Source organism: Saimiri boliviensis, chromosome 2 (assembly GCF_048565385.1).
Source record: "Saimiri boliviensis isolate mSaiBol1 chromosome 2, mSaiBol1.pri, whole genome shotgun sequence".
Taxonomy (NCBI): Eukaryota; Metazoa; Chordata; class Mammalia; order Primates; family Cebidae; genus Saimiri; species Saimiri boliviensis.
Genome location: NC_133450.1, coordinates 157,123,466 through 157,147,714, shown reverse-complemented (window position 1 = coordinate 157,147,714; position 24,249 = coordinate 157,123,466). Strand labels below are relative to the sequence as shown.

Below are 24,249 nucleotides of genomic sequence, written 5' to 3'. Positions count from 1 at the left end.
CTGAGAATGAGACTGTAATGAAATAGAATAATGGTAGTTCTTTTTGTTTGATTGCTTTTTACCAGATGAAAATAGTTTTCTTGTTTGCTTCTGATTGTAAAAATAGGTAGTCACCTAGAAAATTCAAACAAGGCAGAACTGCATAGAGGGAAAAATTAAAATGACCCAAAATCTCTTCATCAAGAGGGAACCACTGTTGACATTTTGATGAGTATATTATTATTATTATTATTATTACACTTTAAGTTCTGGGACACATGTGCAGAATGTACAGGTTTGTTATATAGGCATACACATGCCATGATGGTTTGCTGCCATCAACTCGTCATCTACATTAGGTATTTCTCCCAGTGCTGTCCCTTCCCTATCTTCTGACCTCCTGACAGGCCCCAGTGAGTGATGTTCCCCTTCCTGTGTCCATGTGTTCTCACTGTTCAACTCCAACTTTGGTGAATATCTTTTTAAACACCTTTCTATGAAGATAAACACAAAATTAAATTGCTGTTAAGATAGTATACATGTTGCCTGAAACCCGAACATGAGGTATACTATATTTGATTTAACCAACACTTGTAAGCGATGGACTCAGCTTCTCTGCATTTTCTAGCTATAGTAAACAACTCTAAGAACATCCTTTAATATGCATCCATCTACACATGAAAAAGTACAGCCTGGAAGAAATAATAAGTAGAATGTCTAGCAAAGAATATATAAATTTTAAATTTTGATTCCAATGGGTGGAATACATTCCAGAAATAAATACAGAAATGTACAGTTCCAATAATAGTCATTCGCTGATTTCTTATATCCCCACCAACATTTGATATTATCAATATATTTTTAAAAATTAATGATAAAAATATATTTTTTAAATTTATTATTACTGAGATTGTTTTTTTTCACTTTTTTGCTATCAGCATTTTCTACTTGCTAGTTGCCTATTCATACCTCTTACAAACTTTTATTCTATTTTTATTTTTATTTTTTTGAGACAGAATTTTATTCTCTTACCCAGGTTGGAGTACAGTGGCCCAATCATGGCTCACTGCAGCTTTGACCTCCCAAAGCTCAGGTGATCCTCTCACCTCATCCCCTATGGGCCACCACAGCTAGCTATTTTTTGTATTTTTAGTAGAGATGGGGTTTCAGTATGTTGCCCAGGCTGGTCTCCAACTCCTGGACTCAAAAGGTCCACCAGCCTTGGTCTCCCAAAGTACTAGGATTACAGGAGTGAGCCATCACACCCGGCCTCTTTCTTATTTTTCTTTTTTCTTTTTTTTTGAGACGGAGTTTTTGCTCTTGTTACCCAGGCTGGAGTGCAATGGCGCGATCTCGGCTCACCGCAACCTCCGCCTCCTGGGTTCAGGCAATTCTCCTGTCTCAGCCTCCTGAGTAGCTGGGATTACAGGCACGTGCCACCATGCCCAGCTAATTTTTTGTATTTTTAGTAGAGACGGGGTTTCACCATGTTGACCAGGATGGTCTCAGTCTCTTGACCTCGTGATCCACCCGCCTCGGCCTCCCAAAGTGCTGGGATTACAGGCTTGAGCCACCGCGCCCGGCTTCTTATTTTTCAATATGGATGTGCGTGCTTCTTATTTTTTAGAACTAATTGTATATTGGGAATATTAAGTCTTTTAATATTAAGGGAGAGGTGAAAAAGAGAATAATATATAGATAGGCATTTTGCAATTTATAAAAGTAGGCCAAAAAACTCAATTTATATTTTAATCAAATCGTAACAAACAACTACAAAACAAAAAAATTCTGAGTCTATCTGGTTAAAGAGAATGGAACTGGCTAAATTTTGAAGGTTTTTATCTTTTCTGGGATGGTATTCAATCGGTACATGAAGAAATGCTTTTACTGATTCAACAAATATCTATTAAGTATCAGGTACTGTGCTTTAGTTCTGACTCAGAAAAAGAAGGTATTGATTCTGAAAATAAATTACTACTGCCAGCAAAGAGCTTACAGGCTACAATAGTCATTTATGTACAAGGAGCCCAGAATCCTCCTCCCTTCTTTATCTTATTCTACGTCTAAACCATAGGAGAAACAGTTGGCAAAATGCTAAAAATTCTAATTTCTTGAAAAATATTTCTTGTGATTTCAAGAGAACATGCTTAGCAGAGCCCCCAGGTCCCTTCTTCTGCATCTGCATCTACGGTTGCCTCCCTGAAAGGAGGCACTGATGCCTTTGAGACACCAACTGGGCTGTAATAACTAAACCTGTAATCATGTTTGATGCCAGGAAAATGTTTTCAAAACATCTGCACTATTTAACCAGCCACGACATTTTGTGAAAAATATTTGTGAATGCTTTCATCTAGAGACACTCATTCACCTGAAATAACAGATGAAAACATTTGAAAATATGTGGTCATCTTAACTCTGTATATGTGAGCATGTGCATGTTGAATGTGTGTGCATGAAGGTACATATGCTCATGTGTAACAGTAGAATTTTATATATAATTATGTTTTGAAGTTAGTATACTTTCTGTATTTGATTTTATAAGAAAAAATGAAAGGCCTTAAGGATCTATATTAAAAACTGATGAAATGGTAATAATCCCTTATTATTTTAATAGTAGTTTAGAAATTATTTTATCTTTATTATTCAGTCTTCACTGAAAGCCTATGAAATAAGCACTGATATTTTCATTTTACATGATGAAAACATATGACTCAGTGTGATTAGGTGATTGAAATTCCTGTTTGCTTTCAAAGAGAAAAGTAAAACCTCATGTTTGTTGCTCTTTCCACCACACTACACCACACTATGCTAAAGCCTTTCTAACCTGTAAAAGGAAGGTTAGCAAGTTAGTTCTCAACTATCTCAGCTGCCTCTTTATCATGATTCATTGGCACATTGTGGTAGAAGGAACATGAGCTTTGGAGTCAAATACTGTTGAGTTTAGCCTAAAGCTGTCTCCTTGTAAATTCAGCCTAAAGGTTTCTCTGGACATAGTGAACTGTTGTTCACTATGATGTATAAACAGACTATAATCTACTCTTGTACCAATCACCAAGATTCAGCTAATCGCAGGCAACCAACTATTCAGGTAAGAACAAAGCTAAGCTCTCATCTATCCAGCTGATGCTGCACCTCACTTCGTTCCTTTCTCTGCACATCACCTTCCTGTTTTCTGTCAGTAAATCCTCCCCGACCACATCAAAGAGCCACAGTGGCTCTGAACCTATTCTAGTGTGGGAGTTTTCTGATGCATGAAGGAGTCTTTGCTTAATTAAACCTGTTGGATTAAATAATTTGTTTAAAGTTTTTCTTTTAACAATACCTAGGTTTGAATTCTAGTTCTGCCACTTAGTAGCTGTGCATATTTGGGCCTAAACTCTGCCTTGCCTTCACTAGGAATCTTGGCAATGATAACATGATGGAGATTTGTTGTGATGGCTCTGGCCAATAACAGGTGATCAAGAATGTCTTTGAGACAGTGGCTGCACTCTCCTGGGATGCTGTCAAGACACACACAATTGACTTGGGCAATCTTAAGAATTGTGAGCAATGGGGCCCTGGACATAAAAACAAGAGCTGATAGGAATGAATGTTGAGCCCTGCATTAATACACATGCAGAGAATTGGTAGGGGAGCTTTGGGAACATGAGAGAAAATGATGCTCATAAATAGTTTTTACAAAGGCTGAAGTGAGTTTATCTAATCCATTGTTTTTAACCCTTTATAGCCAATGGCGTCTGGGTCTTTAAAGGCTTACTCAACAGAGACACTGAAAGTTGCCGTGTGGGGAAGAAGTCCACCTTGATTACTCTGGTGTACTGCAGTGCTTTGCTGAAGTTTGAGTCTCATGCTGGTAAGTTTTGTGCCTATCTAGACCCCTGTATTATCCAAAGAATAATCTCCTGATGGGCTCACTTTCAGTGGTTACTGATTAGTTGGCTTCCCTGATACCAGTCAGTTCTCATGGATTGATGAAATGATTTTAAACTGGTCTTGGTACTTACTTGATGCCATAGCTAGAGAACAATCAGTCCTCTCTTAGATTATGAGAATGTTTTTATTCTTAGCCCTCCTTTTGGTCTTCCTTTGTCCAAAGCTGCAGGAGAGACCACCAAAGATTTTCCACATCTTCGCCACTGTTGTCAATTCTCCTTGAAGATGAGGTTGTTTGCAGAAACGTGACTTTCAGTTAGAGTGTTGGTCAGAACTTCATCCTGTTTTTGTCTTTGAATCATTTATTGAGCATTTTTAGACTTTGGACAATAAAAATCAAGCAACAGAGAAGTAAACTAAAGTGTAACTAGAAGTATTTTAAGAACGTAGTGCACCACCCCCTGAAAGATTTCCAGCCTGATAAAGAAAATTAGAACCAACAGTGCCTTGGGTCAACCTTAGATGGTTATGTCTCATTTCTTTAACTTAGATACAAGTTGTTCCATCTCACATATGGTGTTAATCCACATACGATGTAAAGTGCTAGTAATGATAGGAATTCTTCTTTGGTTAGCCAAAATATCCAAAGCTCTTTTGTGATTAACTACCTTGGGATAAAGAAGTTAAACTGCTTTCTAAACTGAATCTGGAGTCAGCCAGACTGAAGAACTTCCGTTATACATATATGTATCCATACATCTATCTCTCTATTCATCAATCTATCTTGTTTTTAATCATGAATTTCAGAGTACATTTTGTTAGTCAGCGTATTTCACCCCCATATACTTCAACTTGCATATCATTAATTAGAATTCAAAATTGGTTTATGATTTTCATTTGTTTCTGTTGAGGTTAAGTTTACATACTGCCCATTGAAATACACAAATCTTAAGATGCTGTGTTGTTCCTGAAAGTTACCTCATGCCCTTTCCCAGTTATTCCCCACTGCCCTCCTGCCAGAGGTAATCATCACTGTTTTGATATTTTTCCCACCATAGAATAACTGTCTTTTCTAGAACTTCCTATAAATGAAATTATTCAGTATATACTCTCTTGATTAAGGTAACTCAGCATAATGTTTTCAGACTCATCTATGTTGTTACAAGAACGAGTAGTTTAAATTTTTATTTCTAAGTAATAGTCACAATGTGTTTACCTATTCTTATTTTGATGAACATTGAGGCTGTTCCAGATTACGGCTATTGTGAATATGGCTGCTATAAATATTCTCATTCCAATATATTTTTATACATATTTTTTTCATTTCTCTTGAGTCAAAATCTGAGTAAAATTCCTGGGTCATAGAGTAAATGCATGCTGAGTTTTATAGGAAATAGCCAGAATTTTTTCCAAAGTGGTTATGGCATTTTACATTCTCAGCAACAAATAATGGATGAGAGTTCTGGTTGTTCCACATTTTTGTTAATATTTGGTCTTTCATGATATATGAGTTATATCCCATTACAGTTTCAATTTCCATTTTCCTGATGTCTAATGATGTTAAGCACTTTTTCATGTGCTTATGAATTCAAATCATTTGCCTGTTACTAATTAGTAATGTGTCCACAGAGTAGTTATTCTGTATATATCCAGGATACCAGGTTTGTATCAGATATGTAATTTACGGATGTTATCTCCCATTTCATAGCTTGCTTATTCATTTCCATAATGTTGTCTTATGTTGAGCAGACGTTTAAACATTTGAAGTCTAATTTATCATTTTTCTTTTTTGTGTATTGCTCTCTGTGTCCTAAGAACCCTTTGCTACTTTCAGTACTGAATGATCTATCCTAATTTCCTTCTAGAAGTTTTGTCACTTTAGCTTTTATATTTTACGTATGTAATCCATCTTAATTATTTTTCATATGGTATAAGGTATGGGGTCAAGAATTATTTTTAGTTCATATGGATATTCCACTACTCTAATATTGTTTATTGAAAAGACATTTTCAAGTCAAATGACCATATAAAAGTTGGTCTTGACCACTTTATTCTATTCCTTTGATTATCCTTATACCAATGTCATGGATTACCTTTAAAGTAACTCTTGAGGTCTCATAGCCTATGTCCTTCAACTTAGTTCTTTTTTGTCGTGATTGTTCTGGATATTTTGCTCCTTTGCATTTCTGTATACATTTATAATTAAGTTGTCAATTTCTACTAAAATGCTTGATCCAATTATGATTGAGATTGATCGAATAGATGAGAGTTATACTTTGAACAATTTATTGAATGTATTGAACAATTTATTGAATAGGAAAAAGAGAGCAACTGTACTTGACATTTTCCAGATTATAGATAAAAGTCCAATAGGCTACCATGAAATATATTATTTGTTGTATGTTTTTGTGGATGACCTTTCTCAGATTCGGGAAATTCCCTTGTATCCTTAGTTTGCAGGAAATTTTTATCATTATTGGGCATTGAATTTTGTCAAACTTTTTTAAAACAATTGATACATTCATATTCTGTAACTTTGATTAATTGCTTTGAATGATATATTTTGTGTAGAATTGGTATTATTTGTCTGTTAAATGTTTGATAGAATTCACCTGCGAATTTATTGAGGCTTGAAATTTTATTCAAGGAAATATTCCTGAGAATTCTTTAATATATATGGGGCTCTTCAGATTTTCTTCTTGTTTCAATTTGATATTTTATATCCTTTCATGAAATTTTCCATTTCATCGAGCATGTCAGATTCATTGGCAAAACTGTTCATAATTTGCATGTTTTCCTTTTAATTTTGTAAGATCTGTAATAATTTCTACTATTTATTTTCTGATATTTGTTATTAACATTTCCTTTTTTTTCCTTCATCAGCCTACGTAGGGGTTTATCAATTTTACTGCTTTTTCAACAAATCAAATTTGGCTGTATTAGTTTCTCTATAGTTTTTCTATTTTCTATTTAAGTAATTTCTAGTCTTATTTTTATTATTTTCTTCTCTCTACATTCTTTAGGCTTACTTGGATCTTTTGTTATAGCTTCTTATAGTGGAAACTTAGGTCACTAACTTCATTCTTTTATTTTTTTCAAATATAATTTCTTAAAACTATTAGGTTTCCACTAAGCATGGATGATCTATATAATCAAATTTTGGTGTGTTGTATCATCATTATTACTCAGTTCAAAATATATACTACTTTTTATTATAATTACTTCTTTGACCCCTGGGATAATGAGAAGTGGTTTAATTTCCATGTACTTGAGAATTTTCCATATATCTTTCTGTTATTGAAGCTGGACATCCTAAGTCTTGTGCTGTCAAGTGTCTGGATTTTGTAGCCTTCCTTTAAGGAATATTGAGGTTTGCTCAGATAGGCAGATTAGCTAGTATAGGTCAGCTTAATTTTTCTGAAGCTTATTTTTAGCTTTGCTGTGGCTAAGAAATCTTTATTCCGGGTCTAGTTTAGATATGATACTAAAGTGTGACCAAACTGTGTTTTCTGTTTTGTGTCTAAAGTGTTCAACAATGTCTTTCCACATTGACTGGTTGGAATTATAATTCTCCTTGTTGTATTATCTCTGGGAATTGTTCAGCTAGAACAATTAGAGCTCCTTAAAATTATTCTTTTCCAATAGAGTTTTTGTCCATCTGTGGAAACTTAACACTATACATGTGCCACTTATGATTTATTAAGCTAGAAACTCAAGGGGAGCCTTTTGCAGATATTTTGAGCTCTTTCTTGATATAACTCCTTTCTCTCTGATAATGTGCTGTAAAAATTTCAGCAGCAGCTTCCGCCTCCCTGAATGCCATTATTTATATTTTCAACTCAACAAGACTACTTTGCCCTGTTTTTCTTCCCATACCCTATGCTGAAGTCTGGATACTGCCTCAAGATAGAAAACCAAGTTAATCATAGCACTGTCCTTACTGGTTTACCTTCTTTCAAGGATCACAGTATAGCATGGACTGTTCTCCATCGTGTGGCAGGTATTGTTTCACATACTTTGTTTAGTTTTCTTATGGCTATGGGTGGGAAGATATGGTAGTAGTTAATGTCATGATTATGAGCAGAAGTCCCCCATATTTCTCTGACGAAAAAGAAATTCATACACTTAGAATCCTTTAGATTTGGATGAAAAGCCAGAATCAATCAACATTCCCATTCCTCTTTATTCTCATTCTAACACGCATTCTTGTGCATTTATACAATTGAACAGTTAGAACTGTATGCTCTCCAAGCCAGGCAAAAAAGACTTCAACTCATAATATTTGCAAATGCTTCCTTCTCTTCAATGATAGCTCAGCCTTTTTGACTTCGATATTCCTATAATGTATGCAAATGACATGTTTCTTTTTTTTTTTTCGTTTTTCCTTTTTTTCATTTTAAGACAGAGTCTCGCTCTCTCACCCAGGCTGGAGTGCAATGGTGTGATCTCTTCTCACTGCAACCTTTACCTCCCAAGTTCAAGCAATTTTCCTGCCTCAGCCTCCCAAGTAGCTGGGATTACAGTTGCACACCACCACACCAGCTAATTTTTGTATTTTTGATAGAGACAGGGTTTCACCATGTTGGTCAGGCTTGTCTTGAACTCCTGACCTCATGATCCACCCACCTTGACCTCCCAAAGTCCTGGGATTATAGGCGTGAGCCACCGCACCTGGCTGCAAATGGCATGTTTCAATTATCTTTAGGAATCCTTCTGTGACCTTAGTGTGTCTCCAAAATACTGACCACTGACACATAGGACTACCATTACAGACCTTATTAAAAAGCCAATTTTTTGATCAAGAATTGTGAAGAATCTGAGATTTTGTCCTATTTGCAAGGTGACAAGTTATATTGCCAGTGTTTCATGGTTGCTGACAAAGGACACAGGGATCCTGGGTCAGAGATAACAGGCTATCACTGAGAGAAAGAGCAGTATCCAGCATGTTGGCACATTGTCAGTTCTATGAGCCCCAGTTCCCACAGGCAGATGCAGAGGCTAGATGGTTACCTATAGATGCAGTCAGTTGCATCATAGGAGAGGACCACTGAGCTTGGAGAACCTGCTATTTTATAGCAAGAAGTAAGCAAGCCTGCTCTCTGTTACAGAGGGAGATGTCACTTCATCCCTTAAGGTTGCTTGCCACGTACATAACTCTGAGAAACAGCCCAGGCAAGGAGTGGTCAATATCTTGCATGCTTGACATACCCAGTAAAACCTGTAGGCACCTCAGTATTAGACTGATGGAGGAAAGTCTCCCAACACTTTTGCTCCATGCAGAGGAAGGAAAAGATATTCTCATGTATAGAGATGCAAACACTGAGAGAATGGTAGTATAGGAAGCTTAATTCATAAATCAGATCAAATCAGACACAAACCCATCAATGAACAATCTTTGTAGGAAATACAGGCATGGATGAGGGAATTTAGAATTTCTTCCGCAGCTAAGATAAAATGATATTTGTAGTGCAAGACATTCCATAGCGTACCTTTCTTAATTATTTCTTAATAATTCAATTGTGGCAAGCCTCATGTCTTGAAAAATTATGCCCCCACCAACTTCGTTGTAGAGAAGTAGGTGCTTCAGTCATTCAGTATTTCCTGAAAACTATAGAGAAACAATGTTGAATGAGGATAAATACCGGCCTCAGTGCTTTTCACTTATTTGAGGGGACCAGATATCCATCAGATAAAAATAAGTAGGCTTGAGACAGAAATACAACCAGATATATGGATAGCAATAAACCAGAAGTAATTTAAAAACAGACTCAGTGAGAGCAAAATCACTCTCTCGGCACAGTTAGGTATACCCCAGAAGTCAAGGAAGACAGGCCTGGAAATGAGGGGTTTGTAATTCGTACTTCTTGGGCAGTGCAGCTTGGTACAACCTGGTAGATCAGTCCATGTGGACATCTTGGTGGGTCCTTTATGTTAAAAGTCAAAGAAAAAAATAAACACTTTTTGAATACTGAGTTTTATCTGCAATATTACATATGAAAAAATTCTGCCTTCACAACCACTTACTCTCAGATAAAGAGAACCATGTTAACTTGAATTTATAGGTCAAATATGCCATCTTACAATTCTGCTTGGATTGCATTTGGGTCAGTTTTAATGAAAGTGAGAAATTCCTGTCTTCAGTAATGAAAATCAGGGTAAGCCTTATCTCAGGATGTGACTTGGAAGGTCCCTGATGGCCCAGATCCCAGGTGGCAGCGGATCTTGATTGTCATTTGTCAGCCTGGGTGTTGACAGAAGGCTGTCTACTTGTATCCCTGCCTATCAGATATGATCGCTGAGTTTTCAAGATGTGTGCTGCGTTCCTGGAATAAGAGGATGTGGAGTTTGAAATGCAGGGCTTTTATTTTATATTTAGAAGTGAGTGAACAGCTGCCAAGTATCTGTAACTTGGGTAAGAAAAAAATCTATTTTTACTGGGGAGTTGACCTGTATTGATAATTAGATGGCACCCCTAGGAAAGAAATGATCAAATATCCAAATATGACAGTGTGAGGACTACTTCTCTCTCTTCCTTCTTCAGAATTGTGACTCAGTGATTTCTAAGCCCAATTTGGTCATATGCCAGATAATCTCTAGTAATCTCAAATACTAGTATGAAATCTTAAAAAAAAATTTAATTCATTGTATTTTGGAGGCAGTGGGAATATTTAATGAGTGTCAAGTTTTTGTTTTGTTTTGTTTTGAGACACAGTCTCACTCTGTCACCTAAGCTGTAGTGCAATGGTGCTCGGCTCACTGCAAGCTTTGTTTCCCGGTTCAAGTGATTCTCGTGCCTCAGTCTCCTGAGTAGCTGGGATTACAGACATGTGCCACCACATCCGGCTAATTTTTCTATTTGTATTAGAGACAGGATTTTGCCATGTAGTCCAGGCTGGGCTTGAACTTCTGACCTCAGGTGATCTACCCGCCTCAGCCTCCCAAAGGGCTGGGATTATAGGTATGAGCCACCACACCTGACCAAATGTCAAAAATTTTTCTAAGTTACTAAAAAAAAGTTTTCTAATGGACTTACGGTAATATCTGTGAAGCATTGACTATGTACTTACAAGATACGTGCAAGTTAATTTCTGTTCATCTGTCCATTCATCCAGTCACTCATTCATTTAATAAATATTTGTTGAGAGTCAGTTATGTGCCAAGTGTTTCTTTATGTGCTGAAGAAATAGAAATTCTTAGTTACAAAGCTTACATTTTAAGGAAGGGATACAGACATTAAACAAATAAACATATAGTGAGTTCTGTGCCTAAGTGTGGAAAAGACAAACCAGAATAAGAAACAGAGAATGGGAATTAAATGAATGTACTGTATATAGGTAATTTTGGAGGGAGGTAGCCTCGTAATAAGATGACATCTGAGTAGAAAACTACAACGGGGATGGGAAGGAGCCATTGCATCTGCGCTAAGGCTGGTCCAGAGAGTGGGAGCAGTACTACAAAGCCACTGAGGCAAGATGTATCTCAAAGCATGGAGGAGAAGGCAGAAGACAAGATCAGATTGTTAGAGGTCTGGTCACGTGAGATACTGGGGACCATAATGAGGACCTGAGCTACGTTCTGAGGGAGATGAGAAGCTTTGAAGAACTTGTAGCAGGGGCTTGACATGGTGTTGGAATTATATCATGTTTATATGCTTTTTAAAGGCATTTATTTATACCCACTTTCATTGTAATTCTCATAGCAGACCTGTGACGTTGGTATACTTTTTGTTATCATTTTCAGCAGAGACGCTAAGGCTCACAAATATTAAGGAAATTGCTCAAGTGACAAAAATAAAATGTAAAGCCCCTTCTCTTTCCATGTCCTCCAGACCTCCCCTTCACCTTTTCTTGCGTTGGCTGCTGGCTGCCATCTAATGTAGAAAACTCATGTCATTATATGGGATGATATCAAGAACATGGGAAAACCAACTTTTAACAACATTTCACTAACTGACAGAAACAAATGAAGACATTGGGAGACTTTATTCTGGGGATTTATGAGTCATGGAAAAGTTTCTTCATAAATTTGAAAAATTTTCAGACTTACAGAACAGTTACATAAACATAACAGAAAACTTATGAATATGCTTTAAATAGATTCATTAATGTATAATATTTTGTCACATTTGGTTTATCTCTTTCTCTGTATGTGCACATATTTATAATCACATAATTTCATTTCTGAACATTTTGAGAGTAATTTACATATGACACATTCCTTTACCCCTTCTAATTCATTGGGTATTGCCTATGAATAAGAATATTTTCTTACATAACTTCCGTAGAGTTATCAAATGCAGAAATTTAACATTTATACAATATTTGTTTGATCTACATAGTCCAATTTAATAAATTGTCCCAATGTGTGGGTTTATAGCATATTTTTTCCCTCGCCATTCTGAATCTGATCCAGGAACAGGTCTTGCATTTAGTTGTCATCTTTCCCTTTAATTTGAAACAGTTTTTCAGCCTTTTCTTTCTTTCATGACACTGAGATATTCAAATAATAGGACCAGTTATCTTATGGAATATTCCTCATTTGGGTTTTTTCTGATTTCCTCATGAAAACATTAGTTTACACATTCCCAGACAGAAAACTACCCAAGTGCTATTGTGTCCTTCTCAGGATATCAGGTCAGGGAGAACCGAAGCCCATCTACCCCTCATTAGTAATGTTAGTTTCGATCATCACCAGGTCCAGGTGTTTTCCAGTTTCTCCACTGCGAAGTTCCCCTTCTTTCTCCATTAGCCAAAACTCATAAGCAATCTGTGCAAAAGCGCTTTGAGATTCCACAAATATCCTGTTCCTCATCATACCGCCTCCCCACCTCAAATTTAGTATCCAATTGTTATCCATTGCTTGGGGAAGACAGTTGATCTTTTTGTGTGTTAGGCTTGTATCCTTGCTAACACTTTGCTAAGTCACTTAGTTCTTATAAGATTTTTTTGTATAGATTCCTAGAATTTTCTACATAAATGGTTATATCACCTGTGATTAGAGACAGTTTTACTTCTTTCTCTCCTGTCTGTATGTCTTGGCTTCCTTCCTTTTTTTGCCTTATTGCACCAGCTAGGACCTTTAGTATAGTGTATAGTGCTGTATAGAAGAGAGTGAGCATTCTTGCCTCGTTCATGAACTCAAAAGCATTTAGCTCTCCCCGTGTTAGCTGTAGATTTTTTTTTTTTTTTTTTTTTTTGAGATGAGTTTCACACTTAATGCCCAGGCTGGAGTGCAGTGGTGCCCTCTTGGCTCACCATAACCTTCACCTCCCAGGTTCAAATGATTCTCCTGCCTCAGCTTCCTGAGTGGCTGGGATTACAAGCATGTGCCACCATGCCCAGCTAATTTTCTGTTTTTAGTAGAGGCAAGGTTTCTTCATGCTGATCAGGCTGGTCTCAAACCCCCAATCTCAGGTGCTCTGCCCACCTCGGCCTCCCAAAGTGTTGGGATTACAGGCGTGAGCCACTGCACCTGGCCAGCTGTAGATTTTTAAAAAATAGATGCCCTTTATTAAGCTGAGAAAGGTTCATTCTATTTCTAATTTGCTGAGAGTTTTTACTTTGAAAGTATATTTCATGAAATGCTTTCTCTGAATTTACAGCATTGATTATATCATTTTTATTTTACTCTGTTAATACAGTGAATTAAATTTATTGAATTTTTCAATATTAAAACAACCTTGAATTTCTGAGTTAAACCTCGTTGTCATGATGTATGACCCTTTTAATATATTGCTAGATTAAGTTTGCTAGAATTTTGTAAATAATTTTGATGTCTCTGTTCATTTGGTATTGCTTTGCAATTTTCTTAATGCCTTTGTGGGGCTTGGGTATCAGAGTTACATAGGCCTTATAAAATGAGCTGGGACATGTTCTCTCATCTTTGGGGAACTGTTTGTATAGAAGTGGTGTCATTTCCTCAAAGGTCTCATGTTTTGTCTTGATGATAGGTCTTGTCTTTTTATTTTATTGATTAGTCTAATGAGAGGCTTATCAACTTTATTGATTTTTTTCAAGGAAATGTCTTTTGTTTTCATTCATTTTTCTCTATTTTGTCATTTTCTAACTTACTGATTCTCTTGCCTTTGCTACTTTCCTCTGATTATGTTGCTTCTCTGATTACACTTCTCTAAGTTAAGCTTAGATTGTTAAGTTCTTTCCTTTTTGTAATGTACTTATTTAATGCTAGACATTTCTTTCTACATTATTCTCTAGCAACATCTCATAAATTTGAGTATGTTGTGCTTTCTTTGCTATACAGTTCAATATATTTTCTAATTTTTATTGTTATTTGCTCTTTGACCTATGGATTTATTTTTTCATTCATAGATTATTTGGGCATGTATCATTTAATTTCCAAACATTTGGGGATTTTCCAGATAGCTTTTTGTTATGATTTCTGGTTGAATGCTTTCGTGATCTGGGAAAATGCTTTGTGCGATATTAATGGCTTCGCATTGGTTGGAGTTTGTTTTATGGCCCTCAGTATGTTCCATGTTGGTGAATGTTCCGTGTGCACTTAAAAAGAATATGTGCTTTGTTATTGTTGGGTAGAGTCTTTTCTTAAGTATCAGTTGGGTCAAGTTGGTTGATCCTTTATGGTTCTTGTTCTACTTGTTCTATTGATTATTGAGGGAGGAGAGTTGGAATTATAAGCTACAGCTGTTCATGTTTTATGTCCCTTTTCTATATGAAAGATGATATTTCATTCAGTACATGTGAAGTTATGCTTCAGACAATGAGATATAAGAAGGCAAAAAGTAAAGACTCCAAGTTTCTAGCAGCTGTTTTTCAATTTTTTTCCAGCAGCTGTTTTTCCATTTTTTTTTTTCTATTATAGGGAAAACTCATACTTCACTTAAAGCCAGCTGGAGCATGACTGCTCCATGCCTCTCTGCTCTCAGTGTTTATTATAGTAACCATATTCTCTTGTCCCTGTTTCCTGCTGAGCATGTGCATAAAATATGCATTCTACTAAAAGATTTATGGGCAAAAAAACATGATGTCTGGAATCAGCTTTAAAATGTATGGCCAAAAAAAAAAAAAAAAAAATTTCCAAAAGGCATGCCAGTACAGATGAATTAAGACTGAGAAAATCTTAACAAATTTTGAATCTTGGGAATAGGATTCTCTGTATTAATCTATCTATGTACATTTGAAATTTTTTATAACAAATGTTTTTACGAAACTCATAATGTTTGAAAAGTCCAGAAAAACTTGATTTGGGGTGTGAGGAGCTACAAACAATGACGCTTATCTACAAGTTGATTGATCTGCTGGCCATCTAAAGTGTATTGATCAAGAGTTTTGGAGCTGCCTTGAAATGCCCTCTTAACAATTACAGTAGCAATAGCAGGAGGCTGGGGTGGCTGACTAGTAGAACTTGAGACTCTTTATAGTTTGGATTTTACTGTGTTTGACTATTAGCTTCTGGGAGAAGTAGGACATAGTTATTTGTTATAGGACACATGTGCTCAGCATTAATATTTGTATTCCCCTCTTTCTTCTTCAACATGCTTTCAAATGTCTTAGCTCTCTTAGGAACATGAAAGGAATATGGATCATATAAGTTAACACCAAAAAAAGAAAATAATAATAATGTTCTGGCAGGGTGCAGTGGCTCACGCCTGTGATCCCAGTACTTTGAGAGGCCCAGATGGGAGAATTGAGGCAAGAAACCAGCCTGGGCAACACAGCAGACCTTGTCTCTACAAAAAAAAATTAAAAATGAGCTAGGCATAATGGTATGCCTTATCATCCCAGCTACTCAGAAGGCTGAAGGGGGAGGATTGCTTGAGTCCAGGAGTTGAAGGCTGCAGTGAGCTAGGATTCTACCACTGCCCTCCAGCCTAGGTGAGAGAGCAAAACTCTGTCTCTAAATAAATAAATAAATAAATAAATAAATAAATAAAGTTTTAATAGAAAAAGTTTATTTAAGTTTCCTTATTCATTTAAAAAAGCTGTTAATGTGATATATTTATGATGATATAGGGAAAGAGGCATTGTCTTGTGTGTATGTATATGTATATATGTGTGTATATATGTATGTATATATGAGTATATGTGTGTATATGTATATATATGCATGTATATATGTGTATATATGTGTGTATATATGTGTATATGTGTGTATATGTGTGTATATATGTGTATATGTGTGTATATGTGTATATATGTATGTATATGTGTGTGTATGTGTATATGTGTGTGTATATATATGTGTGTATACATATATATACACATACACACATATTTTTTGAGGCAGAGTCTCACTCCGTCACTCAGGCTGGAGTGCAGTAGCATGATCTCATCTCACCACAGCCTCTGCCTCCTAGGTATAAGTGATTCTCCAGCCTCAGCCTCCTGAGTAGCTAGGATTACAGGCATCTGCCAACACACTTGGCTAATTTTTATATTTTTAGTAGAAATGGGGGCTTTAACAAGTTGGCCAGGCTGTTCTTGAACTCTTGACCTAAGTGATCCACCTGCCTCAGCCTCTCAAAGTGCTAGGATTACAGGTATGAGCCTCTGCACCCGGCCAGCAATATATTTTAAAATAAAATTTTAAAAAATACGTCTTTTGATCGGACTTCTAGAAATTTAAATTACCTATACTCACAAATGAGCACAATGAAATTTAAGAAAATATTAACACTAAATCATTATTTGTGACAGCAAAATACTGAAAACCACAAAAGTGTTCATTTTCAAGCTATGGGTGATTTGAACTACTATACAGCTGTTTTAAAAATACGAATCTCTGCAATAAACAATTAGAAATTTCAATTAAAAAATATTAATCTCTTTGTGTACTTATGAAAAGAACTTTTAGTTCTATTAAAATTTTCTGTTGTTGGCTAAAATTAAAGCAAGTTTATTAAGAAAGTAAAGGAATAAAAAAAGTCTTCTCCATAGGTAGAGCAGCCCCATGAGCTGCTTGACAGAGTGTACTTACAGTTATTTATTGACTATGTGCTAAATAGGGGGTGGATTAGTCATGAGTTTTCTGGGAAAGGGGTGGAGATTTCCTGGAACTGAGGGTCCCTCCCTTTTTTAGACTTAATGGGGAAACACTATTCATACTGTCTTTTTCTCAGTTTAAGAAATATTTATTCAGTGTTTAGAATTCCCAGCTATTCAGGGACTGTGATGGGTGCTAAGGATGTAATATTTTCTTTTATTGATTTTCTATTTCTTGAGCACTTTGTCACCAAAGTGCCTCCCGCAACCCTCTCAACTTCTCTTTGTGAGAGAAATCTCCTTATGCTTCCCAGCTAAGGTAGTGATACCCCCAAACCAGTTTGATTCATGGAATCTTAGGAGATGTTGCATTCTATGGGCCCACTGAGCACATATATGAAGAGGCAGTGTTCTACACTAAACCCATCTCAGTGAAGGAAACTCTTTATTAAGAATTTATTGATGAGACAATGTGTTGTTTGTCCACTTATAGAATTTCCATATTGGGAAATTTCTGTATTGTGCTCTCCAGTGTAGCTTTTTACAACCTTCCTTACTTTCTAAAGATACACATACTTGGCCTTCTTCACCTATTTATAGCACGGGTGTGACTGTGAAGGACTTGAGTATGCCGCCCCTTTCTAGGGTAAGCCATAGAGGAATAGGCAGAGACTAATGTGTGAGCTCAAGGACTATCATAGTCCACGTGGCACCTTGTGGAAATTGGGAAGAAAAGAAAACCTTCCTTAAGACAGTTTTTTTCTTTTATCTGTCAGAAAGTTATCATGATATACTAATTTTATTAGAAAAAAATAATTTACTACCATTTGCTAAATAATTTATAATAAACAAATCTGTGATGCTTTTGATCAAAAATGTCCCAGGATTTGTGCAGTGCACATCCTGCACAACTGTACGTGGCTGTCTTGTATATTCAAATTAAGTAAGGTCTGTATTTCATAAGGCAACTTACGGAAAATGTATAGGCTGGCCTGGGCATTCCATTAAGTGATCTGAGTTTGGAGCAGGTTGTTAAAAGAACAAGGAAGATCACAGAGTGACAGCAAGATTACCCTTATCTTATCTTCTCTTTGGTTAAGAGAAAACGCCTTGCTCTTTCTTAACAGGCAGCTGTTCTAGCTCAAACTCTGTTCTGGACCATTCTTTGGGGTAGGAAGAGCAAACTCTAGGGAGGGATGGCTGAATGGGAGAAGGAAACAAAAGCGGACATTTCTGAGAGGTGACGTCAAGGAGGAAAAGAGCTGTTTCCTCTTGGGCTGTGGCAGCTAGACCTTCTTGCCCATGCAGAAATGATCCTGGAAATCTGTTCTTTCTGGGCCTGAAAACGACTTATCTTATTAGTGATTAATGTTCCCTATTCAGGGTTCTTAAGAGAGGTGGCCCTTCCATTTTCATGTTCTGGGTTCAACATTCATTAATTCATTTTTATTTGTTCTTTATTCATTTATTTATACAGTAACTGTTTTTGAGCACGTGCTAAGGCAAGACCTGCCACAGATCCCTGTTCTCCTGGGCAGACCGTGTTCTAAATGGAGTTTCTGTCCAGGAACCTGCTTCAGAGAACCCCCCTCAACTGGAGATACGTTTTAATTTGTTCAGATTCCAAAGTTTATTTTTTATTATTGTATTTGAGATTAAAAATAAGGTTCATATATCTCTATTGGCATTTTGGTTTAATTATTTTCAGCATTTTTGTTTTATATCCATTTTTGAATAGTTGGGATTATTATTTAAATGCTATTTTATATTTACCATCTTCATTTAACATTCTATAATAAGCATATTTTCATGTTAGACTTTATGACTTCAGAAATATATAAATAATAGTCAACACAAGAATTCCTATAATTTGCTTAACCAGTTGCCTATAGTAGAATATGTAGTTTCTGCTTTTTCCTATCATAAATACTATTTTTTTCTATTATAATTAGTAATAGCAACTTTGAAAATTATAAATAAATAGACATCTTTGGGTGGGTAGCTTTTGGATGGTTTCATTCAAATCAATACTAAGAGGTTGGACAGCTCTGCCAAAGGATATGAACTTTTGTTTCTTTCTCTACTACGTGCTGCCAAATTGCTTCCCAAAACACATGTTCCGTTTTGTGATTTATGATGATTCCAGCAGTGTTTGAATGTATCATTCCATTGAAACCTCACAAAAATTGGACATTGGAGGTTTTTAAAAACTGCCTTACTAATTCAGTTGTTGTACAAAATAGTACATCCTTTAAAAAATTTGTATTTCTTTACATTCATTGATGTGAAATTGAGGAGGATTTTGTTAGCCTACCAGAATTTGATCTTGGGGCACTGGTTGGCATCATCTCTCTGCCATGGAGAAGCCATCTACTCAGGCAGTGGTGGTCATCAGAGCTGTTCACGGGCATTCATTCTTGTCTCCTTCTTCTAGTCATGTGATGAGATTGCACTTCCCTACTCCCTTGAAGTTAGGCATGGACATACGGCTTGCTTTGTCCAATGAGTGTGAGTGAGGGCAATATGTCACTTCCGGCTGAAAATTTTGCACATCATTGTGGGAATCATCGTGTTCCTGTTTTCTTGCATCTATGATCCCAGACACTTTCTAGCCTGGGTTTTTGTGTGAGGGTAACATGAAGCAAAGGTCCTGCAGTGACCTGTGCTGGATGTGCAAAATAACTGAGAAGTCAATGTGTTCTAGGCCACTGAGATTTGAGGAATGTATGCTACAAAGCAGAGCCACCTGTCCTGCCTGATTTGGCCAACATGAGCAGTTGACTTGCCTGCACTGCTGTGCCGTGGCGCTAGGGTGCCAGGCCACTGCAACACCACAGAGCACTGCCGCGCATCTCAGAGTCAGGTGCTTTTCCAAACAAGGAAAGAGTTCAGTGGTATTTATGTATAATCCATTCACTTCCAAGCAACAAAGTGGGTGACAACACTATGCCATCTGCCAGCTCAAATTATTTTTGTCATCTCAGATTAAAAATTCTGTTTTAATATTCAGCAGGGAAATGACTTAATGCTGGTTGGCTTCGGGCAACTTTTTAAAAATTGCTTTTCTTTTACAACAGGCCCATAAAAGCTAATAAAAGGAGCCAACGTGTATTGATCATTCATTGTGCTTTAAGGGGCTATGCCAAGCATCCTACCAACATAATTCCCTTTATTTCTCCTCAAAAAATCATGGGGTCAGTGCTGTAATCATCACTGGTTTACAGATGAAGAAAGAGGCTCAGAATCAGTATCTCTTGTCAGGGTCATTTGCTGATTAATAGTAGCACCAGGATTTGAACCAAGTCCCATGTAGTTCCAGGGGCTGAGTACAGCCACTGCACAACAGTGGGCACACTGGTTCTTCCAAAGCTTTCTCAAGGCCCCTCGTTTGGCCCATTTGATTCTGCCAGGTCATTGTTCTTTATTGCTTCTTTCCTTATTTCCTGCCTTTGCTACATTGGCACCAAGGCTTTCATCCTGTGCGTGATTTCGTCCATCCGAGACTCACCCAACAGACACCATGCAGATGCTAGAGATGCAAAAATCAATAGAACTTAGTTCCTGCCCTCTAGGAGCTTACACACCAACTAGTAGAAGTATAAGCCATAAATGCAAGCCTCAGATGTACATGTTAAAAAAGCCAAAACAAACAGGTGACCTTCATTTAAATAATATATTTCATTTAACCCAGTATCTGAAAAGTGTCATCATTTAAACATGAAAGCAGTATAGGAAATTTGTAATGCGCTATTTTACATTGTTTTCCTTTTAACTATGCTTTTGAAATCTAGTACATTTTATTTTGCAGTTAATAGCACACGTGAATTTTGATTAGCCCGGCTCCATCACCTCCTGTCACTAGTGGCTGTCGTATTGCTCAGCGCACTAGTGACAGATAAAGGAAAAGATAAAGGCTAGATGGTTATTTGAGGGAAAGATAAAGGCTAGATGGTTATTTCAAAGTAATGGGGAGAGTGATGGGTCAGAAGTCCAGGGAGCATTGCGAGACCACAGCAAAGGGATGCTTAGTCCAACCTGGAACTCAGGGAAGCTTCCAGAGAAAGACACCGGGGCTGAGTTAAGGCAGAACGAGGCTCAGTCATGAAGAGCCTTGTAGGAGAAGCCCAGGAGTGTCATTCTGTGTGCATGACCCTCTGCAGCTTTATCATGTCCTTCCATAGGACGTTTAGGAACAGCAGCCGCCCTTGAGCGAGGCATGTGTGGTGGTGGAGAAGACTGCTGTCTGTCTTCCCATTCTATTCTCTTCTCCCACGCTAACAGAAGTCCTATATTTTTTGGCGTGGCAATGAGTGTAGTTAAAAATCTGCACCTTCCAATGAGCCTTGCAAGTAAAGATGGTAGCTGAAGTTGGGTAGAGGTTCTGGAAAATTTCCTTAACACAGGCCAACTCAGAGAAAAGGTCTGTCATTTCTTCATGGCCTCTTCCTGCTTCTTGCTGCTGGGAATGTAGACATGATTTCCAGAGCTGCAGCAGTCACTTTGTGACTTCAAGGCACTCTAAGGATGAAAAGTGTGCTCTAAGCACATCAGAGAAGGATGCCTTTGCCCTGTCCTTGCCTGTTCTGCGTAACTGTGGAACTGCTGAACAGCCATACACTCTGGACTTGTGTTATGAGAGAGAAACATAAATCACTAATTCATTTAATCCACTATAATTTATGAGAGTGTTTTGTTGTTATATGCATGTAAATCAAATCTTGACTCACACAAAATACGTAACTCGCAAATTAACTACATTAGCTCATCTTACAGGGAAGTTCACAAAAAATCTGAAAAATTAAGTGACCCAATAATGATCATACAAGGAGTAGTAGTGTCAGAGGTGAAAGTGAAGCCTGGGGATTCTGGCTTCTGAAGCCTGTGCTTTATTTATTATACCGTTTTGTTTTCCAAGGATATGCTTTTCTGCTACCCTCGTCCCTCCGTTTCTGCACGTTTTCAGGATAGCTGTGCAGAACAGTAGCTGCAGAGTACCAGGCCACAATGAGTGACATCCTGTATGGGGCATCTGGTCTGAACCAGTATAGTGGCCACTTTGTCCCAGCCCCTACTAGGACATGGTCCTTTGCCTTGACCATCTGGTAGGAGGTCCATAAAATATCTGGGTAGTCATGTGACCATCTCTTCCCCTTTCCTGAGCCCCCCATCCCAGGGCTGGTTTCTAGCCTCCAGGGTTCCCTGCTGGTTCCACTGGGTTCTCTTGGCTAAGCAGAGAGAAGGTTCAGCTGAGCCCTTCTCAGCCTGCTGGTCCTGGATTGTGCAGGCACCTGGCTTGTACCTCTCTCTCCCTTCCTGCTGTCTGCCTCTGGCTGTGGCATTCCTCAATGACCATCCTTAGCACACGGTGGTCATTCTCAAATCTGTCAGTTTCGCAACTTGTTGGCTGCTCTACAGAGAGCCCGGTGGGAAAGGAGGTTGCTGACTCAAAAAGCTAAACGTAATTTTATATCATCTGTAGAACTCAGTCAACCGCAAGACCCATATTGCTTGCAAGTTGGCCAAATCAATCAATGGTTTTTTGAGCATCCTCATTGACCTTCAGAGCTACCGTTAGCTTTACCCTCGCTGCCGAGCAATGTCCTGAGCCAAGCGCCTGGTGCTGCCTGCCTTACTGGTTTTGGGTGTGGTCAGGCTGTAGCCATGGCCTTTGGGATAGGATGTAACTAAGCCGACCTGGCACTCATCACTCCAGGGCTTCTCTAGCCTTGCATGTCAATCTCTCTTCAGTTTTGGACAGAGGAGCATGTCTACCTCTTAGTGCATCTGGACCTGGAGCAGGGATGAAAACTTTTTTTCTGTAAAGGGTTAGATAGTAAATACTTCAGGCTCCATGGGCCATGGGCATTTTGGAAGCTCTCAGCTCGGCCACTGTAGCATGAAAGCAGCCATACACAATATGTACACAAATTGTGCCATTGAATGGTACAATTTGAATATGCCTGTGCTGCCACAACACTTCATTTATGGACACTGAAATTTGAATTTCATATGATTTTCATTTATCACAAAATATTATTCTTACTTTAATTTTTTTTAAACCAATTAAAAACATGAAAACTATTCTTGGCTGATGTACTATACAGAAAGAGACAGGGAACTGAATTTGGCCCCGGGCCATAATTTGCCAACCCTTGATCTAGAAGCAGAGGAATAAGGTGGTTAAAAGCATGGCCTTATGCAAAACCTGGGGATGTCAGCAATCAGCTGTGTAACTCAGCGTCTGCTGCTTCATCGTTCTACTCTTCAGTGTCCTCATTTGTGAGGTGGGGGGATAGTTCCTGTGCATACGACAGAGAGCTGCTGGTTGATTAAATGAGATAATCCAGCTACTCGGGAGGTCCTCCTGAGCCCAGGAGTTCAAGGCTGACATGAGCTATGATTGTGCCACCGCACTGCAGCCTGGGTGACAGAAAAAGACCCTGTCTCAAAAAAAAAAAAATAAAATAAAATAATAATAATAATAATAATAAAGGAAAAAGGAAAAAGGAAAAAAAAAAAGACGTCTCTTTCTCAGGACACTGTGAGGCTCCACTGTGGGCCCAGTGGTGAGCTAGGCACTCTAGGAGATCCAAAACTGAACCAGACACAGCTGCACACTCCCCAGGAACATGGAGTCTAGCAGGGAGGTGGCTGTGTGCCCCAGTAATTGTCACGCATGGCAGAGTGATCTTGTCTGCAACGGAGGCACAGCAGTGACAATTTGTCATCTCACTGTGTGCAGTACTGCTTCTTAGGGTTTTGGAATGCTCATGGTGTTTGCTCAAAGAGACAGCAGACCCACCTGGGACTGCCACGTAAGGTCAGTCCTTGCACTTCTCCTAATCCCCTACAGCACACAACTGCGCTGCAGCACTTTAAATCCAGCATCACCAGAGCCTTTGCCAGCACCCCTTGCCTGTTCATCTGTTCACAGTCCCTTGGCAGCCACAGGGGTAGAACTTCCACTTACCATCATTTGTAATATAGTCCAGCTCAGCTTATGGCAGATAGCACCTTGTCATTGGTGAATTTCTATTAAATAGAAGGCATTCTAATAAAATGTATACAGTTTTTGGTAAGTCATTTACAAGTGAGGTGAGAAATATGGTAATCTATGCTTTTATGTGTTTGCATTATTTTAACTTCCACTTAGAAATGAATCATACTCTTAACCTCTTTTTGTAAGAAAACTTATTTCACCCAGTCTGGCCACCAACCAGAGTCCTAACTGGGCTCATCACCTGGGGACCACATAGGCTATACTTCTGTCTTTAGTTATAGAAGTTTTAAGCTCAGCCCTTACAGACAAAGATAACAAAGTGACAAGTGACTTCTTGTCAATTACTGAAACCTCCATATGGTTTTAACGGCATATAGTTCTCTAAATTGTTTTCTTTTATATTATGTACAAATCACAGGATATATTTCTGAGACTAAA

The 24,249-nt window shown here is 37.8% G+C and overlaps 1 protein-coding gene across 1 annotated transcript in view; it reads left to right on the top strand.

Moving 5' to 3' along the window:
* LOC141582317 (histone-arginine methyltransferase CARM1-like) overlaps window positions 1-24,249 on the top strand; it is a 63,461-nt gene that overhangs the window by 18,065 nt on the left and 21,147 nt on the right. The window contains exon 2 of the mRNA XM_074390244.1: window positions 3,707-3,832. Within this exon, the coding sequence (XP_074246345.1) occupies window positions 3,707-3,832 (126 nt within the window). The remainder of the gene's footprint in view (window positions 1-3,706; window positions 3,833-24,249) is intronic.